This window comes from Neofelis nebulosa, chromosome 17, assembly GCF_028018385.1.
Source record: "Neofelis nebulosa isolate mNeoNeb1 chromosome 17, mNeoNeb1.pri, whole genome shotgun sequence".
NCBI classification, from domain to species: domain Eukaryota; kingdom Metazoa; phylum Chordata; class Mammalia; order Carnivora; family Felidae; genus Neofelis; species Neofelis nebulosa.
Genome location: NC_080798.1, coordinates 14086406 through 14110731, shown reverse-complemented (window position 1 = coordinate 14110731; position 24326 = coordinate 14086406). Strand labels below are relative to the sequence as shown.

At 48.7% G+C, this 24326-nt stretch overlaps 1 protein-coding gene across 2 annotated transcripts; it reads right to left on the bottom strand.

Moving 5' to 3' along the window:
• Positions 1-2755: 2755 nt before the first annotated feature.
• On the bottom strand, positions 2756-19016 carry LOC131500391 (cytochrome P450 2B11-like). 2 transcript variants are annotated; one of them, XM_058709556.1, is made up of 9 exons: positions 18711-19016; positions 15220-15382; positions 14924-15073; positions 13121-13281; positions 11160-11336; positions 10725-10866; positions 8523-8710; positions 8192-8333; positions 2756-4036 (listed from the first exon to the last, which is right to left on the bottom strand). In XM_058709556.1, the coding sequence occupies exons 1-9, from the start codon at positions 18999-19001 to the stop codon at positions 3846-3848; spliced, it is 1605 nt and encodes a 534-aa protein (XP_058565539.1). In that variant the 5' UTR covers positions 19002-19016; the 3' UTR covers positions 2756-3845. The 2 variants fall into 2 exon arrangements, with proteins under 2 accessions (XP_058565539.1, XP_058565538.1); XM_058709555.1 differs by having other exon boundaries at positions 11154-11336; positions 18711-18934.
• Between the last annotated feature and the right edge of the window lie 5310 nt (positions 19017-24326).

Here is a 24326-nt window from a genome sequence, read left to right as displayed (position 1 = left end):
AAGATTCTGAGGTCCTGGTACTTAAAGTACTGGCCAAAGATGATGGTACAGATTATGTTGGCCATGGTGGAGTGAAAGAGGAAAGTGGGATCCAGATAGGTCACAGGGTGATGGGGGTGGGCGGTGGGTGGAGGACTGCATTGTCCTTCTGGAAGGCTCTGACCTGGCTGGTGCCTTCTTAGCTTGGTTGGTTTCTTTCTCTTTCTCTTGGCCAGCCTGGCTTTCACTATGTCTCTTATCACACCTCTTTCTGGGCATTTTGCACTTTGTGTCTCATGGTTTTCTTGGGTTCTGTCTTGGTGTGACCTTCTTGGTGCACCTGTGTCTTTGTCTGGTCTTGTGTTTGAGTCTTTGTTTGAGAATCAGCCCCTTCTACTCTGTTCTCTCTCTTTCTGTGTCCCGTCTGTCTTTGTGGCCCTGTCCTTGGCCTCACTGTCAGTCTTTGTTTCCCCTGACTCTATTTCTCTCTTTACCTTTTTCTAAGTCTTTTCCTTATAGTTTCTACTTCTGGATTGATCTTTGTTGGTATCCTGGGTTTTTCCTCTGTCTTGCTTTCTCTGTCTGCTTTCTCCACCTCTCTGTCTCCTTCCCTGTTTTCCTCATTATTTTTCTCTTTTTCTGTCTCCTTCTCCCTTTCCCTGAACTTGTCTCTGCATCTCTCTGTCTCTGGATCTCTCTGTCCCACCCTCTGCCTGCCCCTCCAACTCCTGAGCAGTCCCCAGGGCTCACCCTGGGATTTCCTCAGTTCTTCCACCAGACACTGAGCCTCATCCTGGATTCGTTTCTCAATGCTCTGCTTCCCCATCCCAAAGTCCCTCATGCTGACCTGAGAGATTTGTTGAAGGACCTTCTAAGACTTTCCATTAGCGAAGATCATACCTGATTGGTGGGTCATGGATGGAAGATTGGGAGGACACGTGGGATGTCCCCTCCTCTTTTCCCCAAACCCACCCCTATGCCCCACTCACCTCTTCCCCTGAGGATGGGATCAATGATGGCGATGTGCCCTCAGCCAGGGAAAGCTTAGCCTGACCCACCAGGGCCTCCCTCACTGCCTTGTACCCACACAGGTTGATGACTGGCCGTGGTCCCAGGTAGATGGTGAGGGCATCCAGTACTTCACCCGCAGCTGTGGGGGCAGGATGCAGATCTCACTCTCTCACTCCAGAGAAGAGTGAGGAAAGAGTCTCCACCCTCACACCTGGATCACATGTTCCAGCCTAACCTAACCACCACTACTCCCTCCCCACTGCATCCTTATCAGAGAAGCATGAACACTGAATGCTGTGGCGTACTCCAAGCCTCGCTCATGTGCCCTTGCCCCAAATGTCCTCCTCTTTCAGCTTTTACAAGAACTCTCCCAGGTTTGAATTTTAAAAATTACAGAGAATCCTCACACATAAGCTCTAGTACCTCTCCCTTCCCACCCCAGCAGAACCAGAGCTCAAAGCCTCATGTCTATCGGAATTTTCTCTCTCTGGTTTACCTTCCCTGCATTCCTTCTTATAAGAATTCCAGAAGCTTCTCTCATGGGCCCGATCCCAGCTGGGAGAAGTCAGTCCCCAAGCTGGCCTGCGAAGTCCCCCCACAGTTTGACCCTCAAGTGCCTTCCTGCCCTTGAACTGTCTCCTGTCCACCCACCTCCTGCATTCCACCCGCTTTCCCCATCCCATCTCACTGCCTGGAAGGACTTGAGAAAGCCCTTGTGGTCTATTTGCAAAAAGTTCCCCAGGAAGGGCAGAGGCCACAGTCCCAGAGGGACTTGACTCCGAGAAGCCGGGTGACCCCAGAGCAGCAAGAGGCTGTGACTGCCATGGTCCCGCCTATGTCTTCCTTCCATCATGCTGTCCCTCTTAAAAGGTAGGCTGCTCTGTTGTGTGTCACCTTCTCTTTTCTGTGATCGTCGGGGCGGATGTGCCAAAAATCTACTTTAGCACAGCTCTTGGTAACTCCCCAGTGGCATCAGGGAACCCAAAGATGGCAGGTGCTGCAGAGGCCAGGAAGTTTAGCCTCTCTATTGGATCCCCAAACTGGCTTCCCATTGGCCCCTGGCTGGCCGGAGGTATCTTAGCAGGCAATGCCCTTGAACCTGGGGTACCTTCTTGAGGGAAGGGCGGTGGTGCCAGCTGGCAGAGCCTGGTGTAGGATGGTCTACTGCAAGGGTGGCTCTTGGCTGATTTTCTTAGAGGGTGGCATTGCATCATGAGGGATTGGAAATCGCTAGAAGACCGAACTGAGGCATCCTGAGATCGCTGGAAAGAAGGATTTGCTATGGGCCTCAGAAGAGAATGAGAAATGAAGAAAAAGATAAGGTCTGATGGGGGAAGCCTAGCTCCATGTTGGGCGGGTTTGAGGCTGACTGATTGAACCATTCATTCATTCATTCATTCATTCCTTAGCAAATATTTGCCTTCTTGGGCCTGGTTGTGAGGCGAAGAAGTTCTCATCTTCTAGAAGGATCCCTAGTGACCTGACAATAAGTGGGTCTCATGTAAGATGGCATGGATCACCATCTTCCCAGGGGATGTCAGGATTTGGATGTTTGTTTCAGTCTCAGGGGATTTGAAGGGGAATACCAGGGAATCCAAGGCACCAGGGAGAATCATGCAGCTGAAGGGGCTGAGGAGGCCCTTGCATAGAGGGACGGAAGTAGGGAAATTCAGTAAGAATGGGGATGGCGGTGTACAAGCAATGGTCTATAATGTGGATGAACCCCAAAATATTGTGCCGAGTGAAAGAAGCCGGACACAAAAGAGCACGTATTGTATGATTCCATTTGCATGAATCACACGGAATAGGCAAATACATAAAGACCAAAAGCAGACTGGTGGTTGCCAGGAGCTGAGGGGGAGGGGGAATGGGGGGTGACTGCTAGTGGGTATGGAGTTTTCTTCCTGGGTGATGAAAATGTTTGGAGCTAGAAAGTGGCGGTGGTTACACGACATTGTGAATGAGCCAATGCCACCAAATCATGCACTTTAAAACACTTAGTTCTGGAGTGCCTGGGTGGCTCAGTTGGTTAAGCGCCTGACTTTCACTCAGGTCATGCATGACCTCGCGGTCTGTGAGTTCCAGCCCCCTTCAGGTTCTGTCTCCCCCTCTCTCTGCTCCTCCCCCACTTGCATTCTCTCTCTCTCTCTCTCTCTCTCCCTCCCTCTCTCTCTAAGTAAATTTTTAAAAAGTGAAAACACTTAGTTTTATGTTATATGAATTTCACAGTAATTTTAAAATGTATTGGAGGGGGGGTATGACTAGGTGAAGAATTTGAGGTGGAGAGCCAGGGAGAGAGTGTGAATCTTGCTCCCCCACTGCGAGCCATATGATAGGACTTCAGACAACTGATGCCATTGTCTAGCCTTTGTTTACTCATGTGTAAAATGGGCATGATCATTGTATCCACCCCATGGGACTACTGGAAGGAGGATTCCAGGGAGGTCACGTATGCACAGATCATGGAGCGCAAACAGTTGCTAAATGGAGACTGTGGTTGTTCTGAGGAAGGGAGAAGTCCCTGGGGGAAGCTGTGGCCTGGGAGGCACAAATGCAAAGAGCATCTGAGTCAAGTCTCCCGTCTTAGCCCCCAGCTTCTATATATACACCACACTGGGAACTCTGTTAACAAAGGAAAGGAAAACACTTCCATGAGTCTATGCAAGAGCTGCAGAGTGATGGTCTGAGATGAGGCTGCAGAAAGGACTCTCCCACAGAGGCAGCAACCGAGGAGGGGGGAGACACTGGCTTGTGGTGGGTCTCTCAGCAGCAGGAAGACCCAGGGCCAGTCAAGGAACTGGCTTCTGCAGAGCTGGGAATACTTCCTGATCCTGGGATCCTTTGAGGCCCTTCTCTCAGTCCCCTCTGCGGGACCGAAAGCTGATCTGGTATACTGGGGGCACTCTTCCTATGCCACTCTCCTGGGGTGTGAGGTCGATGTCCTCGGGGGCCACAGGGCTGGCCACAGAGAAGTTCTGGAGGATGGTGGTGAAGAAGAGGAATAATTCCATGTGGGCGATGCCTTCACCAAGACAAATGCGCTTCCCTGTGAACACAGAAGATCACCAGTGTGGGCACAGAGCCGATGCACATCCCTTGCCCGGTCACATCCCAAAGCCCAGACTTCTGTGTCCATCGCCAACAGATTTGTATGGGACTGGCCTTCAACCTGCAATCCAGGGTGGTGTTTTAGGGGGTCCCGAGCCCTCTGAAACCAGGGGCTAACGTTTGGGTGGAGGTGCCTTGCACGTTTCTCCAGGAGAGTTTGTAGCTTCTGTGAGATTTCCAGAGGCTTCAGTGGCCACTTGGAGAACAAACACTCACTTCAGGTTAGATGTGTGTGTGTGTGTGTGTGTGTGCGTCTGCCTCCACATGTGCAGGTCTGTGCACATTTCTGACAACATTTTTAATGTCCTTCATCTCTAATATGAGGAGGATGTTACTTATTTCAAAGGACTATTATGAAGGTAAAGAAATTAATATTTGTAAAAATTCTCAGACCAGCACCTGGCCTGTACTAAGGATACTATAGGTGTAGATATTGTTTGTGTTTGTTTCTGGGTGTGTGTGGTAAGAAGTGTGTGTGGGGTGGGGGGGGAGTGTGTGTCTGGTGGGGAGTGTGTGTGCCTGTGGTGGGGAATGTATGTGTGGTGGGCAGTTTGTGTGGGAGGGAGTGTAGGGGGTGTGTGGGGGGGAGTGTGGGTGTGTGTGTGGAGGAAGTGGGGGGAATGTGGAGGGCAGTTGTGTGGGGAGCGTGTGGTGTGAGAGCTGGGCAGGGGTGTGGGGAGGGGTGGGTAGGGGGGAATGGGAGGGGAGTATGTGGGGGAGACTGTGTGGGGGCGAATGAGAGGTAGTGTGAAGAGGAGTTGTGTGGGAAGTGTGGACGGCAATTGTGTGGGGAGTGTGGGGGTGTGGGGAGGGGTGGGGGTGGGCAGTGTGTTGGGGGGAGTGTGTAAGGAGGAAAGGGAGGGGCGGGAGGTATGTGTGGGGGTGTGTGGGAGGAGTGTGTGGTGGGAATGTAGAGGGGAGTTGTGTGGGGAGTGTATGTGGGGGGAGGGGGGAGTGTGAAGAGGAGTTGTGTGGGGAGTGTGGAGGGCAATTGTGTGGGGAGTGTGTGGGGTGAGAGCTGGGCAGGGGTGTGGGGAGGGGTGGGTAGGGGGGAATGGGAGGGGAGTATGTGGGGGAGACTGTGTGGGGGGGAATGAGAGGTAGTGTGAAGAGGAGTTGTGTGGGAAGTGTGGACGGCAATTGTGTGGGGAGTGTGGGGGTGTGGGGAGGGGTGGGGGTGGGCAGTGTGTTGGGGGGAGTGGGTAATGAGGAAAGGGAGGGGCGGGAGGTATGTGTGGGGGTGTGTGGGAGGAGTGTGTGGAGGGAATGTAGAGGGGAGTTGTGTGGGGAACATGTGGGGAGAGTATGGAGGGGAGTGTGGGGGGGGAGTGTGGGTGTGTATGTGGGGGGAGAGTGTGAGGAGGATTGAGGGGCAGGGAGCGCATGGGGGGAGTGCGTGCGGTTGGGAGCAGGAGGGTGTATCTGGCACTGTGTGTGTTTGTCTATATCTGGGTTGTCATTTTATCTCAGTCCGAGAGCCATGGGCTTCAAAGGTTTGGGGGGAAAACCAAACTACACTTAAAATTGTGAATGGGGCGGGGCACCTGGGTGGCTCCGTTGGTTAAGTCTCTGACTCTTGATTTTGGCTCCCAGGTCTTGATCTCTGCGTGAATAGTACGGAGCCTGCTTTGGATTTTCTCTCTCCCTCTCTCTCTCGGCCCCTACCCTGCTCAGGAGCCCATGCTCACGTGCTATTAAAATAAATAAATGAATAAAAAGAAGTGTGAATGGGTCAGAGGTGTGAGAGCCTCCAGTAGGTTATGAAGCATGGGCTTGAAGAGAAATAAGCACAAAGGGAGGAGGAACCCCAGGAAGAGGCACCGAAAGCCTCCTTTACCTCAGTGGCTCTTTCTTTTTTAATGTTTACTTATTTTTGAGAGAGCTCTCTCAAATACACAGAGTGGGAGCAGGGGGGTGGGGCAGAGAGAGAGGGAGACAGAATCTGAAGCAGGCTCTCGGCTCTGAGCACAGAGCCTGACACAGGGCTCAAACTCACCAAGGATGGATCATGACCTGAGCTAAGGCCCCACACTGAACTGACCGAGCCACCCAGGCACCCCACCTCAATGGCTCTTGATCTGCAAGCTGACCACCATGGCAAGGCCATTCAGATATTTCCTAGACCAGTCAAGGTGTCAGACATTATGCCTACGTGGACATCTCTGGGGGAAATGTCTGTATCTTTTTGGCACATCACAAGTTAGGTAACATGGACTTAGAGATACTCAGAGCAGGCAGGGCTCTAGACTGGTTCTCCTGTGACTGGTTCTGTGACCCAGTTCTTTCCAGAACAGCCTGACTCCTACTGTCTCCCTCCCATCCTCTCTTCCAATCCCAATCCCTGGGACTGTCCACTGGGACACCCTTCACTATCCCGTTGGCTCTAACATCTTTCGGCTTGGTTTGTCGTTCTTTCCACTCATGGCAATCTTGCATCAGTCTTTTGCTCTGATTGACCTCCCATCAGACATTGCTCCTCTGTCTCCTTCCTCTTTTGCCCACTTTCTTCAACCTTAAGCTCCCTGTCTCTGTCCATTTGGATCTGATTCCATCTGAAACTCTCTCCCTCCCCCTCTCTCTCTGTCTCCTTTTCTCTCTTGTTTCCCCTTCCTCACTGTATTGTCTCATTGTGCACTCAGTCTCTGTCACTTGTCCCCTGTCATTATCTCTCTCTGTGTCTGTCTTTGTCCTTCTCTCCATTTTTCTCACTCATTCTTTCTTTGTCTCTCTCTCTCTCCTTCCCTCTCTACATCTCTGCCTCTCTCTCTAACCTTAGAACAGGACTAGTGAATGGGATCATGGGCCCCACCCCACCATCCCACAAGCCCCCCAACTCTCACTTAAGATGAAATGAGGGAAGCCATAGCACTGGGCAGAGCCAGGGGATCTGGGTCACTGAGGTCACTGATGGAACTCAAGACTAGGGCCTTGGTTCGGGGGTCCTCCTTTCTCCCAAAGGATGAGGATTCTGGGCACTGGGGTTTTCTCAAGACGGGGCCACATAGTGCAGAACGGGGAAAGAGACAGGTCAGAGCATGTCAAGACCCACTCCTGGATCCCAGTACCAGCAAGATAAACCCAAACTCCCCCCAGCTTCCAAGGCCCTCCAGCTGAGATCTTCACCCTTCTCCCCTTTTAGAATCCACACTCCAGGCTCCCTGGGTTTGTTTCTCAAAAACGCGATGCTGTCTCCACCTTCAGGCTTTGACTTGCTGTTCCCTCTGCCTGGAACACTTCCTAGTGGCTGATTGATACTCACCCCTGAGGTCTTAGCTTAGAAGCCAGTGCTTCGAGGAAAGCTTTTCCTCACCGAACCACCAAGAGTAGTCAGTATTTCCTCTTTGTGTTCCCAAAGTCCCTTTCACAGCATTTATCACAGTTATGATTACTGATAATAATCATCATCACATCCATGAGCACCGACTTTGTGCCAAGCAGTTCTAAGCACATTGCAAGCATTAATTAAATTTAATTAGGTACCATTTTGTGGTCAAATGATAAATGCCCATCTCCCCTGCTGGGCTGTAAATTTCCCAGGGCAGAGACTGTGTCCCTATGTGACTTGCCCAGTGCATCATCTTCAGCCCCCAATAAAGTACTGAGCTCAGAGTAGTGCTCACCAGCTATTTTATACCAAGGCGTAGAGAGGTTAAAATACTTTCCCAAGGTCCAGCTTACCAAGATGTGCCTTTGGGATGTGGTCTTCTTTTTTTTTTTTTTTTTAATGTTTATTTATTTTTGAGAGAGAGAGAGAGAGAGACAGAGTGTGAGTGAGGGAGGGGCAGAGAAAGAGAGAGGGAGACACAGAATTCGAAGCAGGCTCCAGGCTCCGAGCCGTCAGCACAGAGCCTGATGCGGGGCTCGAACCCATGAACCGTGAGATCATGACCTGAGCCGAAGTCAGCCGCTTGGTTAAGCGGGATGTGGTCTTCTTAAGCCCTGTCTAGGGCTGCAGGGAAGATGAAGTGGGTTAAAGGTAAAGCAAATGGCATATAGTAGCTGCTCAATGAACCAAGATCTCTCCTGGACTGTCTCAAAGAGAGAGTGGCCTTTCACTCTGGTGTCTGGGAAAGAGAGTGCAGGCCTGGCTTACCCATGGAGAAGGGGATAAAAGCTTCATTCTTCTTCAGTGCCCCATTGGCATCCAGAAAGTGGTCAGGGTTGAAGGCATCTGGTTTTTCAAAGTAATGTGGGTCATTGAGAGCAGAGTGCAGGAGGGGATATACTTCAGTGCCCTGAGGGAGAGTCACAAGGTCAACAGATACTGCCTCAGCCCACCCTTAAAAACAAAATAAAACAAAACAAACAGACAAACAAAAAACCAAGAGGGCCCTAGTGATAAAACCAAAAACAGGTCAAGTGCAGAGATTAAGAGAACCCAGGATGCCCACACAGGAAAAATGTGGGAGCCCAGCTGGCCTCACCTTGGGCATGAAGTACCCTCTGAAGTGAGTGTCTTTGGTGACCATGTGCGGCGCGCCAATAGGGAAGAGGTCACTGAATCTCTGAATCTCATGGATGACTGCGTCAGTGTATGGCATTTTGGCTCGATCATCAAGGGATGGAAGGCGGTGTGGGCCAATCACCTGGTCAATCTCCTTGTGGACTCTCTCTGTACAGAAGAGTGGGACCAGGGAACCTCATTTTATTTTATTTTTTCCAATATATGAAATTTATTGTCAAATTGGTTTCCATACAACACCCAGTGCTCATCCCAAAAGGTGCCCTCTTCAATAACCATCACCCAACCTCCCCACCCTCCCACCCCCCATCAACCCTCAGTTTGAGGGAACCTCATTTTAAAGAGACATTTCAGGGGCGCCTGGGTGGCGCAGTCGGTTAAGCGTCCGACTTCAGCCAGGTCACGATCTCGCGGTCTGTGAGTTCGAGCCCCGCGTCAGGCTCTGGGCTGATGGCTCAGAGCCTGGAGCCTGTTTCCGATTCTGTGTCTCCCTCTCTCTCTGCCCCTCCCCCATTCATGCTCTGTCTCTCTCTCTCTCTCTGTCCCAAAAATAAATAAAAAACGTTGAAAAAAAAATTTAAAAAAAAAATAATAAAGAGACATTTCAGCAGGGACACTGCTTTGTGTGGGCTAATGAGCCAGGAAAAACCTGTAATAAAGGATTAGGTCATTGACACCCCTCAGAGCAAACAACCCTGGAAGAGGGGGAGGCCAGGGAGGGGGGGTGGGGGCGGTGGGAAGCAAGAATTCTCACCCTTTCAAATCTATTGAATGTTATGAATTCTCTTCCCACAGGCACAGGTAAACACACACACACACACACACACACACACACACACTCACGTGCGTGCGCACACACACACACACCACAATTTTGCACAGAATTTCACATTAAGAACTCAAGGCTATAAACCTGTCAAAATTCTCCTTCTAAAAAGACTGGAGAGGAGCCTGGGTGGCTCAGTCTATTAAGCAGTTAAATGTCTGACCTCGGCTCAGGTCCTAATCTCAAGGCTCATGAGTTTGAGTCCCACATCGGTCATTACAGAGCCTGCTTTGGATTTTTTGTCCCCCTGGGTCTCAGCTCCTCCCCCATTCACCCTCTCCCCTCTCCTCCTCTCTCAAAAATAAATAAACATTGAAATTTTTAAAAATGAAAAGAGTAGAAAATGACCTAATATTTATTGTGTGTGTATTATAGATGAAACACTGGGCTAGGTGTCAGGAATATAACCATGAAATAGATCAATAGATTAACCCACAAACACCTGGATAAATGAATACATAAGCCAGTCGACTTATGAATGGAAAGAGTGATGAATGGAAGAACATTAGTGAATGGATGTGTGTATTTGTTTACCAATCAATATATGAATTATTGGGTCATTAATTAATAAATGGCCCACAGACAAATAAGTGAACCTGATTAACCAGTAAATCAATTGCATAAATGAATGGATGGCTAGATCTATACAGCAATAAGTACATAAATTAGTGAAATAACAGGTATCAAAAGGTGATGAAATAGGTATAAAAATAGATAAAATAAAATAGGTATAAAAAGGAACAAATAGATGGAGGGACTGAATGACAGATAAATAATCAGTGATGAATTAACTGAATTAAATGCATAATAAATGGATGAAGGGTGGATTGAAAGACCGATGGAAGAATTAAGGAATGAAATCTAGTTCATAGGGCAGATGGATGCATGCATGGACAAACGAGCCAATGAATCAATGACAAGTACTTCATTCATTAATCCCTGTTTCAAAAGATCAACAATTGAATCAATTAATCCAAATAAATAATGGAAGCCTAGGTCCTTGAATCAATCATAGGTGAAAGAATCTGAGTATAAGGTAATCAATACAGGTAACAAATAAAAGGATAGACAAATGGATGGATGGGTGGGCAGAGAGAGGAGTCTGTCTTTACATGATGGGAGGACACAGTGGGAGAACACATCGACGGATTGTTCATATATCCACTGGCGGGGCTGCCTTAGTCAGGGGCTCATTCAAAACCTGCAGCGCTCCTGGTATATATAGGAGGTGAACACTTCCTCCCTCATTCAGGAAGGATCCCAGCTGCACTTTTGCAGCTCCCAAAGGGGTGAGAAGCCCCCGCCCCCTGCCTCGATCGGTAGTCCCCGCCCACCCACCTGTGACATGAGGGTACTTGAGCATGAGCTGGAAACCATAGCGGAGCGTGCTGCTGGTGGTCTCCGTGCCGGCGAAGAAGAGGGAGAGCACCGTGCAGATGAGGTTCCGATGGTGGAATTCGCTGTTGGGGTCGGACTTCTCCTGAATCCGAGCGGTAGGGGGCGTGTCAGGGGAGCGGGGGCTTTGCTGCACACTCTTGCCTGGGGGCGTCCTCCCCTGCTGCTGGGTCTCACACCCCCTGTATCTCTCTCCCTCTCTCCTCCCAACTTTCCCCTTTTTTCCTCTTCCCCTCAGTTGGTTCCTGAGTCTCTCCTCCCTTTCCCATCTCCCTCCCCTCTTCCCCACTCCCTTCCCCCTTTCCCCACCCTTCTTCTCTTCGCTGCCACCTTTTCCTCCCTCCCTGCCCCCTCCTGTTCCCCTCCCCCAACCCCCACTTTCTCCATGCGGATCAGGTAGGCATCCATGAAGTCCCGGGGGGTGCTGGGGTCCAGGGTTTCACGGTGCTTCTCCACTGCGTCCTCAATGAAGGCTATGATTTCCTGCACGTTTTTGTAGATTTGCCTGTGTGTACCTGGAAAGTACTTCAAGAAGTTGTAGAAAAGCTCGAACACCTGCAGCAGAGAAGGGGCTGTGAGGTCCTCCTGGGGTGGAGCCAGGGAGTCACAGGGAGGGGAGCCTTCCTGGGGCCTGGGTAGGGCAGAATCTCATCTTGCTCTGCCTCTCTGTTTCTGTCTCTGCCTCTCACTCACTGATTCTAAGTCTCCTTTGATCTGTTGTTCTCCCAGTTTTCTCCTTCTGTCTCTTCCTCCCTCATCCTCCCGTCCTGTTTTGGTTGCTGCCACACCTCTCTCCTTGGCGCCTCTCCTTACCCATGTGTGTCTCTTCTCACTTGTCTCTCTGCAGCTTTTTTCTTTTAAATCATCTCTACACCCAGTGTGGAGCTCGAACTCACGACCCTGAGATCAGGAGTTGCCTGGTCTACTGACTGAGTCAGCCAGGTGGTTGGCTCTCTGTGCTTCTATTGCCTACCTCGCCCAGTGGATCTGTTTGGCTCAGACCTCTCTGACTCTTTCCACCCCTCACATCTCCTTTGTTGCACCAAACATTGATACCGTGATGCATACACAAGATGAGCCTACTGCCTGCTTAAGACTATTTATTTTGGAACATATTTCTACTGGATTGTCTAGGATTAATGTAATACCTACCTGTTGCAAATAATTGCAAATAAAAAAAGGTGGAAACAGAGAGGGCAATGCAAAATTCTTTGTTAATTAAAAAAAATTTTTTTTAAGTTTCTTTATTTCTGAGAGACACAGAGAGAGCACGCCAGCATGAGTAGGGGAGGAGCAGAGAGAGGGAGACACAGAATCCAAAGCAGGCTCCAGACTCCGAGCTGTCAGCACGGAGCCCGATGCGGGGCTCGAACACTTGAACTGAGAGATCATGACCTGAGCCAAAGCTGGACACTTAACCAATGGAGCCACCCAGGCACCCCAATCTTTCTTAATTTTTAGCGATAACCATTGATAACTTTCTAGTCAATCTCGTTCTAGATTTTTCTCTCCCTGTGGTTCTCTGTGGGAAGAGAAAAGTGAAATCACCTGCTGCACCTGTTGCAAATATTCACTCTGGGCCCCATCCTAGCTTTTTGGATCAGACTGTCTAGCAGGAGGTCATGGGAGTTTGTGACTAACCATTAGGAACAGTCCTACACACAAATCTGACATACACTCCTGGGTACGAACCATAATGAGGCATACTGTTCTGCAGTTTAATTTTTAAACTTAATGTACAATTGGGGTATTTCCAGATTCGTTGAGAAAGAGAAACCACACTATTTTGTTTTAAAAGGGGAGCATATTACTTTATAATCTGGGAGATATTTTTACAAAGACCAAAAGTGGGCGGGGAAATGGGGAAAATGAAGAAATGTGGTCCCTTATTTTCACCTATCCTTGAATTTCTTCAATTGAGGAGATTTGTCAAAGACAGAGGTGAAGATTTGGAGGAATCAGGAACAGAAGAATAGACAGCCTGACAGTCTGAGTCCTATTCTCTCCCTCTGTCTCTTCCACTCTGCCTCTCAGAGTCTCTGATCTCTGCTCTTCCTCGTCGCTTTCGCCCTGTCCTTCTCTCTCCTCTTCCAAACCCTCATGTCTTGGTCTCTCTTGCTGACTCTCTGACTCTCCATCTCTGTCTCCTCATCCTAGGCTCCCCATCCCTGTCTCCCGTCCCTCCCGCCCTCTACTGCTCAGTGTCCCTGTCCCTCCCGGCTGTCTGTGCCCCGCTTCCAGCCCAAAGCTGTATTTCTGGGACACCAAAGCAGATCACCCCTTTCCCTGTGCCCTAGATATCCACCTCACACACCAGCCTCCCACACCAGCTCCCTGACCTGGCTGGAGAAGGAGCTGAGGAGCGTGAAGGTCTGGTAGAACAAGTCCAGCAACCGCAGGAACTTGGGATCTTTGTAGCTAAAGCGTGTTCCAAAGACAATGGTGCAGATGATGTTGGCAGTCATGGAGTGGAAAAGGAAGGTGGGGTCCTGGAAGGCTCCTAGGAGGAGGAGGCACAGGTCATGGGACACGGACTCAAACAAAGGCCTTGGGAGCACTTGACCACTGCCCCATCTCCATGTGACTGCCCTCCCTGGCTCAGTGGTGACAAAGAAGCAGGAGCAGGAACCGCTAACATTCACTAGCCCAGATGATGGGCCAGCCAGGTCCTGTTCTAAGCACTTCATGTATTATTTTACTAAATTCCCACCACAACCCTGGGGGGAAAGTGCCGTTCTGTTATTGTCTGCAGGGTCGTCAAGCTATGGAGGCTGTGTGGTGGGTCCCTCTCAGGCCTCAGCTCTGACCCTGGGGGCAGGTAGTTAAGTCCCAGGGGCAGATGGGTGCAGGGCTGGTGTTCAGTCAATCACATGTGCAAGTTTAGAAGCTCTGCTCTCCCTGTCCCTTGTCTGTCATCCCCTCCCTTCATCTCTTCTCTACACCTCCAGGGCTCTTTGGTCTCCATGGAATCGTTCTGCACTTGACAGCCGATGTCTGTATACATCCTGACCTCCCTGGATGGGAGGGAAGCAGGGACTGTGCATCCACCCAGAAGTGTCATGGCATCAGCCTCTCTCTGCGGGTCTCACCTGTCCATCTTCTCTTGCTCCCCTGCACACCCTTTCCTGAGCTTGTCTGTCAGTCTCATTTTCTCTACCTTGGTTTCTGTCTGCCTTGGTTTCTTTTTGCTTCTCCCGGTCTCTTCCAGTCTCTCTCTTTGTCTTCATCTCTCCATCTGTGTCTCTTTTCCCTTCCCTATCTCTCTCCATCTGAGTCCCTCTTTTTCCATCTGAGTCTGTCTTCATGGTCTGCTGCCCCTAGTCCTCTATTACCCCCTATGTCTCTGCCTCTGCCTCTCCCTCCCAGCCTGTACATTTACGTCTCAAAATCTCTTACGAAAGGACCCTGTCATCTTTATGTCTCATAAACACCCTTATATGGAGAATCCAAAAGTAAGTAGAAGTGCTTCTCTCTTTTTTTTAAGTCTATTTATTTATTTTGAGAGAGAAAGAGAGAGAATGAGTGGGGGAGAGGCAAAGAGAGAGGGGGAAAGAGAGAGAATCTGTGCTGTCAGTGCAGAGACGGACACAGGGCTCAAACTCACAAACCGTAAGATCATGACCTGAGCCGAAGTCAAGAGTCAGATGCTTCACCAGCTGAGCAACCCAGGCCCCCCTCAGAAGTGCTTCTTTGACAGCCCATCCCAGCTGCCTGAGGGCAGGACGCCCCAGCTGCCCATCTTGCTCGCTGACAGCTTGTCAATAGTCCACTCAAGAAGAATAAAAACCCACTTTGGCATTTTCAAAGTGTCTATCGTTTTCCCCTTTCTCTCTTTGCCTGCTTTTATGTAAGTGTTATTTTTGCCCTTGCAGATACAATTCACCCATGGGTTGGTTTCCCTGAACCCAAGTAAATAGCGTGCTAATACATAACCAAGCTTATGTCCTTGAGTTACTCTCGACACTATACACCCCACATCTCTTCTGGCTCCCTGTGTTCCATTCCTACCCATCTCTGTCTGTCCCTCTGCTGGATGGTCTCTCAGGGTCATTCTCTATCTCTGCCTCTCTTTCTCTGCCCACAGATACACCTCAGTCTTTCTGTTGCCACGCACCCAGCATACCCATTCCCCGGGGACTCACCCTGGGTTTTCCGCAGTTCCTCTACCACACACTGAGACTCCTCCTGAATCCGCTCCTCTATACTCCGCTTCCCCATCCCGAAGTTCTTCATGGTGGCCAGAGAGAATCGCCGAAGGAGCTTCCAGCATTCCCCGTTGGCAAAGATCACACCTGCAGGTGTAGGGAAGGCATGGATTCCCAAGAGGGTTGGAAGGGGACTCCGGGCCCCTCTGCGCCTCTTATCCCCCCTTCCCAGACTCACCCTCCCCAATTTCCATCTTCCATCATTCCCCTCCAGGTGTCTTTGAGGTCCTTACCATAGCCTTGAAAGATTTGTTCTACAGTAGACACTCTCCCGCGGCCAGAGAAGGCCTCAGCTTGGTCCACCAGGGCCTCCCGTATGGCCTCTATCCCACACAGCATGACCACAGGCCTTGGCCCCAGGTACACCGTGAAGACATCTCCGTATTTCTCTCGGAGCTGTGAAGCATATCCACGCCCAAGGTTACTGTTAGCCAATGTGCACCCATGTGGCCATCCCAGTTGTTAAACCATAAAAACACTCATGTATAGATTGGCAATTAGCTACTGAGTACCCCAAGACCCTCCACCCCAGGGTGCCTTCCCCTTCCCAGGACCCAGCAACTAAAGGATTAACCCATGACCCAGACAGAGTCTGCATGGTTGGTGCCCTAAGCAGTACAGATGGTTAAATATCTCTTACTTCTGCCTATACCCTTGAGTCGAACGAAATCTCCCCAGCATTGACACTGAAGGGTCATCCTTCCTGTGAACCAGCGTCAACCTGCTGTCTGCCTCCTGACAATGTCCCCAGGGAACTACCCTAAACCGCTTGGTAGACATGAAGAGAAAACAATGGCTTCGGGGATGATTGTGACATAACATCAGCACAGGCATTTGCAAAACTGCTCCATGGTATTTACTGAAGCTAAACACATGCACATTCAATGACTCATTAACTTCACTCCCAGATGCACGCCCAACCAAAATGTGTACGTGGGTTCACCAAAATACCAACAACCTGATTCGCTGAAGGTTTTTTAAAAAAATTTTAATGTTTACTTGTTTTTGAGAGAGAGAGACAGAGCGTGAAGAGGGGAGGAGCAGAGAGAGAAGGAGACACAGAATCCGAAGCAGACTCTAGGCTCTGAGTGGTCGGCACAGAGCCCGATGCGGGGTTTGAACCTACAAACCGCGAGATCATGACCTGAGCCGAAGTCGGAAGCCTAACGGACTGAGCCACCCAGGCGCCCATTGAAGTTTTTCAAATAAAATTCTCAACAACACTGATAGAGAATAAATATATGGCGATATAGTCATGCCATGGAATATATATGCAGCAATGAAAAAGAACCCGTGCTACAGCCAAGACTTGAATGAAACTCACAGGCGTAGTGTTGAGTGAAATCAACCAGACACAAAAGTGCCATATGTCCTAACTCTATTTCTAGGAAGTCAAGATAGTGAGAGGGTGGTGACTGGAAGGGGACTGGAGGGTGGTTTCTGGGGACAGGACGTGTTGTTATTTACCTATATGTCAATTACATGAGTCTGTCTGCTTGAGAGAATTCATTGAGCTGAACATTTATGACTTGTGCACTTTTAGGGGTCATGTTAAGCCTCACTAAAAATTGACGTAAAACCATGAAAAAATTCAGTTTACTGCAAAATCTCTCCCACTGATCTCTGCAGAGCCTCCTTATGGTCTCCCTACTGCCATTCCCATCCTCCTAGGATCAGTTGGCCACCCACCTCACCCCAGTCTGAAGCCAGAGTATTCCCTATGAAAATGTAAATTAATTAATACCCCTAACTGGCTCCAAACCCTCCCATGCCCCCCACTGCGCTGAGGGTAAGATCTGAGGTCTCCACCTTGATCCACATCGCCCTGCATGAGGTGGCTGCGTCACCCCTCTGCTTGTCCTCCCCCTCGCCCCTTCCCTCCTTCAGATCCAGCCTCCATGTTTTCCCCCAAACATGCCGAGCTTGCTCTCGCTTCAGTGTTCTTGCACTGACACCTGCCTCTCTACGGTGCTTTGCTCCTACATCTTGCAGGGTGTCTGCTCACAGACACAGCGAGACTGAGCCTCTCCCCCACTATTCAATCTAAAGTAGCTCCACTACTTTCTAAAATAGCACCTGGCTTTCTTTTAATCATAGCTCTTGTCTACCTAGTATTTCCTAATTTGCTTAACTTGTATGCCTTGTCTAAAGCCACATCATCAATGCGTAGAATGTTCCCAGGACACAGAAGGTGCCCTGTAAATGACCTTTGAATGAATGGATCAAAAGAGCTGCCATTTAATGAGCACTTACTATATACCAGGCTCTCTATGCAGTATGCCACCCAGTCCTCATTAATGTTATGAGACACACATTCTTACCACCATCTCATTTTAACAGAGGAGGAAACTGAGACTCAATGAGTAAGAGTTGACTCTGGAACACAAAATCCAAATCTGTCTGACTCTAGAAAGATCTGGGAGCATACTAGGGAATGGAGGAGGAGCGGGGCCACCTTCTCCAACCTGTCCCATCGTGACACCCCTTAGTCCATTCTCTCCCTTCCTGTCTCCAAAGATGCAATAATAATGGAGGATCATGGACCCCCTAAAGAATCCTGGAAGTTCCATGGAAGAACTTGAAGGGATCTGGAACTCTCAAAATTTTATGTAAAAATCTTTGTGGACATTTGGAGGGGAGAGAGCCCACAGCTTAACCAAATTCTCAAAGGATTTGTGATCCCCAAATCATTAGGTAACTTTGGCCTAGGAGGGCATTGGAGATGAGGACACCTCTGTGCCAGACCCCAGCTTTCCCTCCATGAAGTCCCAGCTGTGTGACTGAGGACAAGTGTCTTCCCCAGGCTGAGCCTCACGGTCCATACCTGTGAGATAAGCATAGCACCTCACCTCCCCCGCAGGCGTGTGGTAAGCCAGACCTGATGAATTCCCACGGGGATACAGATAAATCCTAGCCATGTAAATCTGAGCAAAGAAATCAAGCCCAGCAGTTTACAGAAAAACGTGGTGCCCTGGGAGGCACTGAAGTAAAAAGTACTCGGGGCCTATGCATACCCATCCCTCCACTTGTGGGAAAATTCTATCTCTTAAAAGCAAAGGGATGACAAACCCAAGATTCAGGAGTGTGGTGGCCTTGGGGTATGTAAGCTGGCAGTTATGTCAGTGACCCAGTTCTTCTGTTGCCAAGAGGGTGCACCGGTGTAGATTACATTATTCATAAATAAATTGATAATCACATGTAAAATCAGGCGTGGAAAGCGGTGATAAAGAGCCTGGTAAACACTCCAGTGTCAGCCATTACTGCACATTTGTTTGTGACCGTTATTGGTAAGAACCTTGTGCTTTCTCCCGTCTTCCTTCTCCTCCTGGCATCCACCTGGGCCAATCTCCGCTCTCTTTTCTTGCCAGAGGAGAAACTTACAGTTGGTGACTCTGCCCCTTCTCTCTCTTCCAGGGCTGGGCAGGCGCCCAGAGACTCCACAGGCCGTGGCAGAAGAGTATGAAATTCTATACCCATGGCTTGCGCCCAGACGCCTCCGCGTGCCCACCCACCCACTCCGGGGCCAGTGCCCACACACTTCAACTGAGCAGGGACGCCTCTGACCATCTGACCACCAGCTACCATGCTTCACCTCCATGCACCTTCTTCGCCACCTTCATACACCCCACCCGAGCCTGAAAGGATGCCTTCACTCCTTCTGGGGAGTGATCCCCAGATCCAGGGGCAGGGAGACACCCTCAGAGCCCATGCATCGGCATCTCACCCTCAGGAAGGATTTGAGTAAGCCACTTCTGTCCATCTGCAGAATATTCCCCAAGAAGGCCAGAGGACGGGGGCCTGGCGGGAGGCGGCCATGGGCCTTCGGGTGGCCCCTGGCCAGCAGAAGCAGGAGTCCCGTGAGGACAGCAAGAAGGAGAACGACACTGAGCTCCATGGCCAGGCCCAACTGTCTTTGTCCCAACTTCAGCCTTGATTGATCTGGGCTTTTTATCCTGAGCTGGCTGCCCCACCCAGTTATGTAACTGTATTCATTCCCCGCCTCCCTTCTCATCATGTCCAGGAGTGTGAACTTGAAAGAGTGATGTGCTTTTTCAAGTATGGGACGTCCCATTCTTCCGGCTCACACAACCCTGTACATGTTGGCAGAGACCAGGTGGTAGCGATTCCAAAGTCCACAAGAATGCACGTGCCTGGTGCACACATTGTGTATTTGCTTTGCGGCTCTGGGTGAGCATGCGCTTTCGCCTTGACGTCCTCGCGCTTGCGTACGTTTCCCTACGCCTGCTTGCGTCTGTGCGTGTGCTGGAAGGAGTTTATATGCAGAGTGGTGTTTGTATTCACGTGAACGTGCTGGTCTGTTTCTGTGTATGCGTCTGCATGAGGTTGCGTATATGTTTTTGCATGTGTGGGGGCTTACATGTATTTGTGTGGATTCATTTGGGAAAGGCTGTGTGCATCTGGGTGCACGTCTCCGTGCGTGAGTCTGGGTGTGCCTGCGTTGTTTTTGCGTCTCCTGGTCCCTGTCTGTGTGGGACTTTTAGGTGCCCGGTGTCTACCTCCGCCCCCCTATCCCCCCCCCACCCCCCCCCCCAGTGACAGACACTGATGAGAGTGATGATGACGACAGGAGGAGGGGAGAGGCACAGAACTGGAGAGACTCAGAGAGAGAGAGAGAAAGAGAGAGAGAGAGGGATAGAGACGGAGGCCTGGCGGGTGCAGCTTTCAGGTCCCTCCCCACGCCCACGCCTACCCCTGGCTCTCTGATTGCTCTGAGCAGTGCCTGGCACTTCTGTCCCCGCCTCTGGCTCTGCCCTTACAGTGCAGGACATTTCTCTGACCCTCTGGAACAGTCTTAGGTGACTCTATCTCTTGCCATCTCTCACTATCTTGGTGTCTCTGTTTCTGACTTTAGACTCTCAGCTCCAGTATTGCAGGGACTGGGTGCATTTTGATTGATGTCCTCTGGGCTCATGTGTGTCTCCATCATCACGCTGGGCCTTTGGGCCTCCGGCAGGCTCAGTCCAGATTTGCCCAGGATGTAAATGAATGTGGCCACATCCACCTGTCGTGCCCTGGGCCTGGCTTTCCACCTCATTCTGTCACTCCCTCAAAAGAGACCGGAGGGACACGAGGCGACGTCTATCTTGCAATATTGGACAAACCCTTTGCAGGCTGCAAGACCCTGGCCTCAGAGGTTGAATCATACCCTTCCGATCCAGGAGAAAAGGACTGATAGTCCCGATATCTTGAATTCACAGGTGGAGCCCTAACTTCGTTGATGTGGGAGAGATGCCCCCATTTCCTGACCCAGGACCTGGCCCCTGCTGTGCTGTGTATCTGGCACTGAGCCATGGCCCCATTCGAGCCCCGGGTATCACTGAAGGAGAGCCATAAAGTGTTTTACACAGAGTAAATCACTCAATCCTCACCCTTTAAGGTAGGTACGGTTGTCATCCCCACTTTATAAATGGGGAGAGTGAGGCAGAGAGAGGTGGACAGTTTTACCGAGAGACACAACGGCAGGTTAGAGCTGCATCATTCAATATGGTAGCCACTTGCCACATGCAACTATTAAGCACTCGAAACATGGCCAGCAGAAAATGTGAAACTTAATTTTAGTTAGAATTGATACTCACTTCAGTGATTAGAAAACTTACAAGTACATTTGGAGGAACTTGGGTATGTGAACCTAGTTTTTCAGTTACAAATTTCATGAAATCTAAACACAGATTAAGTATTTCTGAAGAAAAGTCAAGGTCCCAATCAAGGTGTTGTGTAAGTGCGAAATACACACCAGATTACAAAAAAAGATATGCTGAGAGTCAGAGGCAGGACAGGGAGAGGCCAAGAAATAGACAAGGAATATAGTGTAGGGATGGAGGCAGAGGAAGGGAGGGAACAAAAGAAACAGCAAGAGAACAGAAGAGCAAGAGAGAGGCAGAGATACAGAAACACGGGGACAGAGTCTGCAGGAGGCACAAGTGGGGCTGCCAGCTGTGGAAAAGTTGGGGGTTTTGGTTGTTTGTTTAATGTTTATTTATCTCTTTTGAGAGAGAAAGAGCAGGAGTAGGGGAGGGGCAGAGAGAAAGAGAGAGAGAGTCCCAAGCAGGCTCCGTGGTGACACAGTGCAGAGCCCGACATGGGGCTCAAACTCACGAACTGTGAGATCATGACCTGAGCCAAGATCAAGAGTCCAATGCTCACCCAACTGAGCCATCCAGGCACTCCTCTCCCTCCCCCATTTTTAATCCCCTTCCCAGGCAACCACTGATCTGCTGTTTGTCTCTAGAGATTAGCTTGCACTTTGTAAATTTTCTGTTAAGTAGAATCATATGGTATACACTCTCTTTTGCCTACCTTCTTTCCACCAGGTATTCATTATTTTGCATTCTGGGTAAACTGAATAGTGGCCTCTCAAATATGTCCTTGTCCTAATCCCCATATCCTGTGAGTGTTACCTAAAATGGTAGAAGAGATTTTGGAGATGGGATTAAATGAAGGATTGTCAAATGGGGAGATTATCCTGGACTATATAAATAGGCCAATGTTGCAATCACTTGGCCAATGATAAGGATGCCAAATTACGTGAAAATGTGTTCAACATCATTCATCATCAGGGAAATGCCAGTCAAAACCACAATGAGACATCACTTCACACCTGTTAGAATGGCTGTTATTAAAAAGACAAGAAACATAGGTGTTGGCGAGGATGTGGAGAAAAGGGAACGCTCGTGCACTGTTGGTGGGATTGTAAGCTGGTGCAGCCACTGTGGAAAATAGTAGGTAGGTCCCTCCAAAAATTACAAATAGAAATTCCCCGGGCACCTGGTTGGCTCAGTTGGTTGAGCATCTAACTCTTGATTTCGGCTCAGGTCATGATCCCAGGGTTATGGGATCAAGCCCTGTGTTGGGCTCCGCTCTGGGCAAGGAGCCTGCTTGGGACTCTCTCTCTCCCTCTGCCTCTCCCCGCCCCCCCCCCCGCCTTCGCCTCACATAGATAGATACATAGATACATAGGTAGACAGATGATAGATAGATACATAGATAGATGAACCATAGGGTCCAGCAATTGCAATTCTGGGCATTTATCTAAAGAAAACATTGACTCAAAAAGATATCTGCCTGGGCAAGCGTGCGTGCACGCGCGCACACACACACACACACACACAAACATATTGCCGATCGCAGCATCATTTACAAGAGCGAAGACATGGAAGCAATGTGTTCTGCCCTTGCAGGGTTCAGTGTGCAATAAATGTCACTCAGGTAAAGTGGTTGGTAGTGCTGTTCTCTGCTACTATATCCTTGCTGAATTCCCACCCCCTTTGTTCTATCAGTTATTAAAAGAGGGGTAATCCCATCTTTGAGTATAACTGAGATTTGCCTGTGTCCCCTTGCAGTTCTGTTTGTTTTTGCTGAATGCATTTTAAAGCTCAGTTTTCAAGCGTATACACCTTTGGGACTGTCATGTCTTCTTGATGAATTGACTTTTATCATCATGAAATAGCTTTCTCTATCCCTGGTAAGATTCTTTTCTCAGAAATCTGATTCTTCTGATACTAATATGAGTCCTTTTGAGATTTCTTCTGATTAGCATTGCTACGGTGCCTTCCCCCCACCCCCATCCTTCCCTTTTAATTTACTTGTGTCTTTGCATCTCAAGTATGTTTCTTGTGGCATATTGTTAAGTCTTGCTTTTGTTTCCCTCCATTCCCAGACCTTTTCATTTGGGTGTTCCAACCGTCTGCACTGAATATGATCCGAGATGTTTCTCGGTGTTCAGTCTGGTATCTGTTTGCTCTTCATTCTCTTTCTTCTTTTTCAGACTTCTTTGGGATCACATAGTCTCCATAATTCCATTTTGTCTGCTAGCTTACTTTTGTGGTTGACAGCATACATCTTGAACTTAATGTGTTTTGGGGTTTTTTTTGTGCTTTTTGTTTTGTTTTTTTTTAACAAATCCCCTTTAATCTCCTTCACTGGCTTACTGGCTTCAACTGTTTGATTTATCTTTGTGGTTGCTTTAGTGTTCACAGAATACATCCTTACCTTATCGTAGTCTCTCTTCAGGTAGTATTATGTCACGTCACATATCTCATAAGAACCTGCCCATAAAATATTCTGGAGCTCTGGGCTACTGTTTTCACATGGATTATTTTTACATATGCTGTAAGCCTCACACTACATTGTGACTATCTTATTTAAACATTCAAATATCTTTTTAAAAGATTTAGATAGTTGGGGGGAAAATCTTACCTATTGCCTATACAATTACATGTCCAGGTTCTTCATTCTTTGGTGTAGATCCCTATATTTCCATTTGATATCATTTTCCTTCTGCCTGGGGGACTCCCTTTCACATTTCTGGGGGTATAGGGCTGCTGGTGAGGAATTCCTTAACGTTGGTGTATCTGAAAACACCTGTGTCTTGTCTTTGTTTATAGAAGATTTTTAGCTGGATGTAGAATTCTAGATTTAGAGGTTTGCCACGTTGGATTTTAAGATGTGGCTCCGGTGTTTTCTTAGCTGTACTGTGTCTGATGAGAAATCTGATGCCCGCTTTATTGCTTTCTACATCATGTGTCTTTCTTCTGTGTCTGCCTTAACATTTTCTTTTTTTCTTTTCTTTTTTTTTTTTTTAAGAAGACTCCATGCCCAGCATGGAGCCTTACGCAGGGGCTTGAACTTATGACCCTGAGATCAAGGGCGAGACACTTAACTGATTGAGCCACCCAGGACCCCAAGATTTTCTTTTTAACACTAGTTCTGAGAAATTTGATTATGACATGTCTTGGGTAGTTTTTTTTTTTCCTGTAATAAGTTTGGTGTGTGTGTGCGTGTATGTGTGTGTGCGTGCGCATGCACGCTTGAGTTTAGTTAAGATTCTTAGATCTGTGTTTTTTACATTTTTGCCAAATTTAGAACTTTTTTCAGCCATTATTTTTTCAAACTGTTTTCTATCCTCACCTCTCTCTGTGTCTCTGCCTGGCTATCAGCCCCTTTCTTTCTCTCTCCTTTAAAATTTTTTTTTTCATTTCTAATTGTAATTTGTTTTTAATTTAATTCAAATTAGTTAGCATATAGTGCAACAATGATTTCAAGAGTAGATTCCTTAATGCCCTTTACCCATTGCCATTTAGCCCATTCCCCCTCCCACAACCCCTCCAGGAACCCTCTGTTTGTTCTCTATATTTAAGAATCTCTTATGTTTTGTCCCCCTCCCTGTTTTTATATTATTTTTGCTTCCCTTCCCTTGTGTTCATCTGTTTTGTGTCTTAAAGTCCTCATATGAGTGAAGTCATATGATTTTTGTCTTTCTCTGACTGACTAATTTCACTTAGCATAATACCCTCTAGTTCCATCCACATAGTTGCAAATG

Coding starts and splice junctions, on each gene's coding strand:
- LOC131500391 (XM_058709556.1), bottom strand. CDS start 19,001: ATGATGAGAAGGGAGGCGGGGAATGAATACAGTTACATAACTGGGTGG. Junction 15,383..18,710: donor TACTCAAATCCTTCCTGAGG/GTGAGATGCCGA, acceptor TATGCTTCACAG/CTCCGAGAGAAATACGGAGA. Junction 13,282..14,923: donor GGAACTGCGGAAAACCCAGG/GTGAGTCCCCGG, acceptor TCCTCCTCCTAG/GAGCCTTCCAGGACCCCACC.